The sequence below is a fragment of the Corylus avellana genome, chromosome 9, assembly GCF_965113065.1.
Source record: "Corylus avellana chromosome 9, dhCorAvel1.hap1.2, whole genome shotgun sequence".
NCBI classification, from domain to species: domain Eukaryota; kingdom Viridiplantae; phylum Streptophyta; class Magnoliopsida; order Fagales; family Betulaceae; genus Corylus; species Corylus avellana.
In genome coordinates, this window is record NC_142498.1 from 23,245,372 (window position 1) to 23,254,172 (window position 8,801).

The window sequence follows — 8,801 nt, forward strand, 5'->3', positions numbered from 1 at the left end:
AATTACCGCCGGTTAACGATTATTAAAACTCATAACCGCACTCCATAACTATTTTTTAGGTTCGAGCATTTTTGACATATTTTAGGGTTTTGTGTCAGTAATTATAGAAGTCACTTATGTGTCACTTAAAAATGATGTGGCTTATAAAATCACTATTGACCTTGTGATTAATTATTATTGAATTTTAATCAAATTATGATTTTAAAAGCCACCTTATTCTTAAAATGACACAAGAGAAACACGATAATAACTTCTAAAATTACTTGTTTTGTGATTTATTTTTGTCACTTTTTAAGGCGTATTTTTAAATGGTTTCAAGAATTTTCCAAATAAATAGAAGGATTAAAGTATTTGCTATGAAACTTACATGAAAAAAATAGTAATTCTTTGAATTAAAGATACACACAAGATATATGTATAAAAGAGTAGGCAACCGCCTAAAGCGGTTATTAGCCGGCTAATAACCACTGCTTGTACACTCCTAAACTATTAGACCCTTCCAGGTAATTATAAGGGGAAATTAATTTTTCTCCCTATAAACTACAATGCATTTTCATTTTGTCCACATGAACTACCAATTATGACACCCGACTCCCATAAACTACCATTTTGTGCTCAAAACCTCAATTCCGTCAATCAAAAACGTTAACTCAGACGGTCAAAGTGACAATGTGTTGTAGTTTATGGGAGCAAAGTGACAATGCATTGTAAGTTGTCAAGTTGATGGGGCAAAGTGATAATAAATTGTAGTTTATAGGAGCAAAGTGACGGATAGACTGTCTGAGTTAACGTCTTTGATTAACGGAATAGAGGTTTTTGGCACAAAATAATAGTTCATGGGGTCGAGTGTCACATTTGATAGTTCATAGAGGCAAAATGCCAAGGCGTTATAGTTCATGGGAGAAAAATGTAATTTCTCCTAAGTAATAAGTATAATGAGAAAAAAAAAAATTAGAGTGGTATATAATATTTATTTCCATTAAATAGAACACAAATCTGCTAAAAAAAAAAAAAAAAGAGAACAAAAATCTTAAAGCGCAAGGATGATAAAGATCCTGCGATGTGGATGCGACGGTGACGTCACGTCCAGAGTCATCACAATCCCGCGCGTTCCCATTCCGAAATGAGGAAACAAACACAAAAACCGTGTTGGGTTTGGTCATTTGACATGATCGCATCAAATTTAGGACTTGTTTTCCTTAATGAAAGGCAGATCTCTACGGCGCATGAGGTGGCGGACCCCTGGGAAACCTATAATTAAGGGTCTTTGTTGTTTGGGGACCCAAATCAAATGAAATACCAAAACTAAAACCAGTGGTAGTAGCCAGTAAGTAACGTTAATCCATTTTATAATTAGAACTAAATGCAATGGTTAAAAACAAATTTGATGATTAGTGAAAATAACATGAGAAATAAAATAAATAATAAATAGAATATAAAGAGAAAACTTGATGGAGGTATGTGAGTTCAGATCAATCAAAGAGCCACATTCAGTTCTCTCTCTCTCTCTCTCTCTCTTTCCCTCGCCAGCTGTTTCATCTCCGCCTGTCCCTCTAGGCCATTAACGCCATTCTGTCTGTACTCATACCTCGGAGCCCCTTAGATCCACGCGAGGAATTCCCCACATTGGCGTTGCTCTTTCAGTGATCTCGCTCCCGATCCGTTCGTTTCTGCAACCGCTGGATCTGAATCTCCGGCCTCATTTCCTGTAAGTTTAATCTCCCTGATCCCGTAAGATCTTCAATTCTTCTCATTTTTGTTCTCCCAGTTAGGAAATTCAGTAATCAAACAAATTGTCGGCCATTTCATTAATTTATATTTATTGTCTACGATTGCGTGGGATTTGGGAATTAGTCTTGCCCGTGACAATGACGGCGGAGGTGGATGCTCGTGGAATTGGTGAGGTTCCAAAGGTCGAAGTTGAGGAGAAGTGTAATCCGCAGAGAGAAAACAACGGGGTTGAGATGGTTAATGGGAACAGTGCGAGTACTAAGGACGACGCCGACGGCTCTTACGTGTTCGTAAGCGGAAGCGACGCCGTTTCTGACGGTCACGTTGAGCTGTCGGATCTCAATGGGGATGGGGAGCACGTGGAGAATGTCGGTGCTGGTGGAGTTTCCGAGTTGAAGGTGGTTGAGAATGACGGTGGTTTGGAGGGGTCGGATTGTGGAATTAAAGAGGGAGAGGGCGATGGTATTAAGGAGGAGAATGGGGCGGAGGCTGTTGTGGAATCTGAGCCACAGCTGCTCCAGGTTGAACAGCAAATCAAGGGTAATGTTGAGGAGTCTTCTGGGGATGCCGAAGAGATTAACATATCACAACCTGTGGTTTCGGGTGCTACTGAGTCTGAATTATATGAATCATCGACGCAGGTCGATGATGGCAAGGCGGAGGATAATAATTCAAACTCAGCTGCTGCATCTGAGCCTCTAGAGATTGATGGCCAAGAGAAGAAGGTTGAAGAGGAGGAAAGGAAATTAGATTCGTCAACGGACAGGAAAGATAACTACGAATTTCATAATATAGTTAACGTAGATATTCAAAATGATTTGGATCAGGAGAGGGAACCGGAAATGGAGACCAATGAGGTTCCTGTGGAAGGTGGTGCACCAGGGGCCCTTGTGGGAGACTTGGAGCAGAACAACCAGGCAACTACTGCTCCTTGTCCTGTTAATGATACAGAGTTAGAAAGAGAATTTGGTAATAGGGGTGTTGTCTCTGATGAAAAAGGCGATGGCTCACCGGCCAGTCATGCTCAAGACAGCCCTTCAGAAACCGTTGACGGCCATCAAAAGGCAGTTGAACAAAATGGATCTTCTGAAAACGCCGAAAGCTTGCCCTCCCGATTTGTTTGTGGGAATGCAGCTGCTAATGAGATTCCTGTAGAAGAGGACTTGAGGGAACATGAGGTGGACTTGGAACAGACTTCAAAAACAGCTTCATTTCAAGTAGCTGATACACAGTTTGAAACAGAAGTTGTGCCTGATGAAAATGGAGATCGCTTGCCTACCGATCATGCTCAGGATGGCATTTCAGAGAATTTTTTTGAGAATGACTTGGTTGATTCCAGTCAAAACACGCCCGAACAAAATGGGTCTGCTCAAAATGTGCAATGCTTGCCCTCCCCTGTTGCATGTGAGGGTTTTCCTGTTGAAAGTGGCAAAAGTTTCCCTAGTGCTCCCGACAATCATACAGATGATGATGCTGGGAATGAGGCTTCTCCAATTACGGAGTTTCCAACTTGTGTTGCCGATGATGAGAGTCCAGAGACTGAAGTTGGAAACTTAGATGCAGAGAGAAGCAAAGGCACTGATTCTTGTCCCGCTGATTATACAAAATTAGAAATCCAGGTTGAGAATAGCCCTGATGAAGCTATTAAAAATGAGAATGGCCCAGATGAAACTATTAAAGCCGAGCATGGCCCTGATGAAACCATTGCAGGTGTGAATGGCCCTGATGAAACCATTGGAGGTAAGAAAGGCCCTGATGAATCCATTGAAGGTGAGAATGGCCCTGACAAAACCACTGATTGTGCGAATGGCCCTGATGAAACAATCAAAGGTGAGAATGGCCCTGACGAAACCATTGAAGGCGAGAATGGCCCTGACGAAACCATTGAAGGCGAGAATGGCCCTGGTGAAACTATTAAAGCTGAGAATGGCCCTGGTGAAACAATTGAAGGTGAGAATGAACCTGACAAAACCATTGAAGGCGAGAACGGCCCTGACGAAACCATTGAAGGCGAGAATGGTCCTGACGAAACCATTGAAGGCGAGAATGGCCCTGGTGAAACTGTTAAAGCTGAGCATGCCCTTGATGAAACTATTAAAGCTGAGAATGGCCCTGACGAAACCATTGAAGGCGAGAATGGCCCTGACGAAACCATTGAAGGCGTGAATGGCCCTGGAGAAACTATTAAAGCTGAGAATGGCCCTGATGAAACCATTGAATGTGCGAATGGCAATGATGAAACCATTGAAGGTGAGAATGGCCCTGATGAAACTATTAAAGCTCAGAATGGCCCTGATTATACCAATTTAAGTTACCATGCTGATGATGCAAGATCAGAAACTGAGGCTGGTTCTGTTGCCATTGATTCTGAAGAAAAAGTATCCGACTTTTCAAGTGTTGACGCGAAGATAGAATCTGGGATTTCAAATGGGGTCATTGACTGTGCTGATGGCCAGTCTCATTCTGTTTCTGCTACAATTGTAGAACCTCATGTAAATGGTTTGGTTGAAAATGAATCCTCTACTATTCTAGGTGCTGACGTGAAATCAGAGTCTGAAGTTGAAAATATGCCCGCACCAAGTAGCAGGGATATACCCCGTGATGATGATACTGAATCTGAATCCAAGGTTCCAGATGCCTCGGCTAATTTGATTGAAAGTGCAGTAGTCAGCGTGCCAGATGCTGTAGATGTTGAAGATGGAGTTGATCAGTTCACGGGTATAGATAGTGGTGACAAACCAACATTTCAAGGAACTGAGGGCATTGCTGTGGTTCACGGTGCTGAAACCTCAATAACTTCCCCAGAAGATTCCACCATTGATGCTTTGGAAGGACCGTACTTTTTAATCAGGATCCCAAGATATGATGATGGAAACATAAGAGAACAGATCAAACATGCTCAATTACAAGTTGATGAGAAGACTCGAAGTCGGGATGCTATTCGAGCTGAAATCCAAATGAAAAGGGTGAGGAATCCTTACAATCTATTTACAATATTTTTGTAGACTAAGATTTTTCTTCTTATATTATTGTTGCGATGCTTGTATGATTAGGCCACTTGGAAGGAGTATGGTGATAATTTTGAAGCTGCCGTGTCGGAAGAGAAAGCTGCAAGAAACTTGCTTAGGTCCAAACGCCAGGAGATGGATTCTGCTCAATCTGAGATTAACAGAGTGAAGAATGCAATCTCTGTAGAGGATATTGATGTCAGGGTACGCACTTCTCTTTTTTCTACAGATATCTGAATGGGGGAATTTCTATGATCTATTTTATTTTGTTTTCTTGTAAGCAAATATGCTTATCTTTTCAATTTATTGCTTGTATGCAGATACGCAATATGGAACACGCCATTCAACATGAGACCCTGCCTCTGCGAGAAGAAAAGCAGTTGATTCGTGAAATCAAGCAATTGAAGCAACATCGTGAACAGATTTCTTCTACTATGGGTGGGCAGGATGATGTGCAGCAGGCTTTAGATCAGAAGGGGCAGATTGAAGAGCGATTGAAGGTACAGTTTCTGGTTGTTCTCATTATGTTTTAATATTTATGTAACTAGCAGGTGACTTGAGCACATTTATCTTTTAAGTTTTTACACCTTGTGTCTCAATACTTATAAAAAATTTATGTAATAATCTATTAGGATAACTACTCGTTTAATAGTTTTACAGAGTGGCGTGCAATTGCTAAATCTTATTTTCCAGTATTACAGTTTAGGCGTTGAATGGCTAATCTAATTTTCCGGCATTTGCAGTTTCTGAGGAAGGAGCTGGATATACTCAGAGACAATGTTCTGAAAGCTGAAGCTGTCACTAAAGCTGCAAAAAAGAAGTACAATGAGGAAAGTGAAAAATTGAATGAAATACAAGCTCGGTTTAAAGCTGCAGATGATATTCGCCAAGAAGCATATGCACATTTACAGGGCTTGAGAAAACAATTGTATGAGAAGGTATGTTGTTTTGATATTTGCGTAGGATCCTTTTGTTTGATGTCCGAGTAATATGTATAGTATGCACGTACGAATTTTCCTTTAGGGGATACTTAGCTGGACTTTGTCAACATATAAAGTAACTTTTTTTTGGCCCTTGGGTATTTCCGAAGATATCAGACCACAGAATAGAAAGTCTTGCCAAAATGTGGCGGCATCCATGCCATGTCAAAATCAACTAGTGAATATCCTAGGATTTTAATTGTAGAAACATCATATGTTTTATAACTTCTTGAAGCTTTTACTGCCACATTTAAGAAGATAGCTACATAGTCTCAACTAAATTTGACTTCAAATGTATTTCAGTTATTTTTAATTACAGTGGAACTGTATCTCCTGGAGAGTTATTTTTAACTACATAGTCTCTCACACACACACACACACAAAAGTGAAGGGTTCTAAAGCAAGTGCTCCAAGGCGAACTCTGGCAGGACGGTCTACCTTGTGAAATGTTGTTAATAAGCATCTAAATTGATGGAGAAAGTTGAAATGAATTTACATGTAGGCAACTCCAAATTGTGCAGACAAGGCCTTTTGACTAGAAGAATACATGGGAAAATTTATTCGGATTTGATAATCTATATAACTAGATGATAAGGCGCGAAGCTATTTTCCAATTAGATTATATTGCACTGTGAATATTGTGTCAGTGTAACTATTTTTTTAAGCATGAGGAGATGTGTGTTTTTTTCTTCTTCCTAATTAGGTGTCTCTCTTGTATACTCTCTGTGTTCTTGAGTGTTGCCCCTCTACTCTTTCTAGTAAGACTGATTTACTTATAAAAAAGCCTAGGACATGTGGATGGTACTTCATTTTGTTTTATTGATAGTTTTAGAGAGGAATTTTTCTCCCATTATGTGCTGACTCCACTAGCTTATTTATGTTGCAGAACTAATAATCAGTTTGCACCATGTATTTTTAGATATTCTGGTTAAGAAAAGAAAAGAAAAAAACAAAGTGTATTGGTGATTAGTTTTATTCTCTTTTTACTTGGACAGCTGCATTTTCAGCTTGCTTGGTGATTAATTTTAATGATTTTCTTGTACTTTTCTCTACTCCTATTTAGATGTTTCTTTTGTATACTTCATGAGTACCTGAGTTGTATTTTGCGTTTTTAATAATATTTATCAAAAAAAGAAGAAGCCATGGAATCATAACAAACTTAGCACATATTTACCTCTTGGAGGGCATATAAGGCCAACAAAAATGTCAACATTCAGAGGCAAATTTTTGAAACAGAGAGATTGACCCTATTTCTTATTCCTTCAAATCTGCAGACCAAATACTTTAGGAAGTACAAGGATGACATTACGGCAGCGACTGATTTTGCATCAAAGGGAAATCGGGAGGAACTGCAACGGCTTTGTGTTAACCAGGTAACTTACATGCAGTCTTTTGTTGCTCTTCTCTAGCAATTCAGCTTTAGTTTTGCACTCACTGAGATATACTGTTTAGGTAGGGAAAGTTATGGAACTATGGAACAAAGACGATGAGTTCCGGAAAGAATACATCAGGTGCAACACTAGGAGTACATTGAGGAGACTGAGGACACTGGATGGCCGTTCACTTGGTCCTGACGAGGAGCCACCTCAAATTCCCTATTTTGTCAATGACAGGGTGGCCAAGGATAACTCTGTGTCCCTGCAGTCGGCTGTTGTACAAGAAAAACAAAATGTACAAGTGGAAGCTGAAAAAGTAATGGAAAAACCCATCGCAAAAGCTGTGGAACAAAAGAATGAGGCAACCAAATCTAAAAAGCCTGTGAAACCTGCACCTTTGGGGAATGGATTAGCAACTATTTCTGGCAGAGATGAGATTAAGGAAGCAAGAGAAGAAGAGCATAAGCTGACAAAGGAGGAAGAGGAGTTGGCCAGAAAAGCGGAGGAACTGAGAAGGGAAGAGGAAGCAGCCAAGTTGAGGGAGCAACAGTTGTTGGAGGAGAAGGCCAAGGCCAAGGAGGCCCTGGAGAGGAAAAAGCGAAATGCAGAAAAGGCCCAAGCCAGGGCTTTGTTAAAAGCACAGAGGGAGGCTGAACAGAAAGAGAAGGTAAATTCCACTAATGCTCCTAATTCCATTACTTCAATTGTCATTTTAGCGGTAGCCCAATTATATGTGCATATGCCTCTCCTCTTTTCTTCTGTCTTTCTGTGGCGACTCAGTATGGCATGTGGTCTATATGCAGGAAAGGGAAAAGAAAGCAAGGAAGAAGGAAAAAAAGAAGGTTGCCGCAGTAGAGGCCATTGATGGTGCTAATGAAGGAGAATCTGCTCCAAGCTCTGAAACTACAACTGAAACTCCCAGCGAGTCTGAAACTGGGGAGAAGCCCTTGCTAGTAACAAAGAGGTCCCAAAGACCGTCACAATTTATTAAGCCACAGACAAAGGCAAAAGCTATTCCTCCGCCCCTTCGCAGCCGCAATAAGAGAAGGATGCAGCCATGGATGTGGGTCCTCCTTGCTGCATTGGTTGTTTTTGCCTTATTTTTGGTGGGGAACAGCGGCTTCTCTTTTGATTTTGGGCTGCTGCAATGGTCTGGTTTCTGAATACAATCTCAATACATCATATTAACTAGGTACCGCTATAGAGAGGTTTGGTGAGGTATTTCGTAGATATATATCTATCTATCTATATATATATATATATATATAAGCAATTCTTTCTTGCTCTTCCCAGGATTTGTTTTCCTCTAGTTCTATTGAGTTAACTATAAGTGGCTTTTTTCTTTCACACACACCACAATAGATTTGGCTTCCTGTTAATTGAGTTTGTTAAGAACAAGAAACTTTTCGAGTGTTGTTTCCATTAATATAATAATAATAAATATGGTGATTTTAGCTTTAGTTTGCTTCTCTCTCTCTCTCTCTCTCTCTCTCTCTCTGTGATGCCGCCTTTTCCGAGCAGGAGAACAATGCTCCTCACTTCTGTCTGGTAACTGACCTTCGGGTAGTGGCCGTTTGGCCCCGCCCAATGAAAACCTCAAGACTTTATTTTTGTGTTTTAGATTGTTTGTTAATGATTTATTTTGAGAACATAAAACAAAAATTTTGACAAACATAGTTGAAATCTCTTCATATGTGCAGGGTACA

At 40.2% G+C, this 8,801-nt stretch overlaps 1 protein-coding gene across 2 annotated transcripts; it reads left to right on the top strand.

The window, feature by feature from the left end:
* The first annotated feature begins 1,483 nt into the window (after positions 1-1,483).
* Positions 1,484-8,555, top strand: LOC132189163 (calponin-like domain protein). 2 transcript variants are annotated; one of them, XM_059603747.2, is made up of 8 exons: positions 1,484-1,708; positions 1,855-4,697; positions 4,785-4,943; positions 5,060-5,239; positions 5,483-5,677; positions 6,994-7,092; positions 7,172-7,762; positions 7,899-8,555. In XM_059603747.2, the coding sequence occupies exons 2-8, from the start codon at positions 1,869-1,871 to the stop codon at positions 8,256-8,258; spliced, it is 4,413 nt and encodes a 1,470-aa protein (XP_059459730.2). In that variant the 5' UTR covers positions 1,484-1,708; positions 1,855-1,868; the 3' UTR covers positions 8,259-8,555. The 2 variants fall into 2 exon arrangements, with proteins under 2 accessions (XP_059459730.2, XP_059459731.2); XM_059603748.2 differs by having other exon boundaries at positions 1,484-4,697.
* The last annotated feature ends 246 nt before the right edge of the window (positions 8,556-8,801 follow it).

Coding starts and splice junctions, on each gene's coding strand:
- LOC132189163 (XM_059603748.2), top strand. CDS start 1,869: ATGACGGCGGAGGTGGATGCTCGTGGAATTGGTGAGGTTCCAAAGGTC. Junction 4,944..5,059: donor TAGAGGATATTGATGTCAGG/GTACGCACTTCT, acceptor GCTTGTATGCAG/ATACGCAATATGGAACACGC. Junction 7,763..7,898: donor AGGCTGAACAGAAAGAGAAG/GTAAATTCCACT, acceptor GTCTATATGCAG/GAAAGGGAAAAGAAAGCAAG.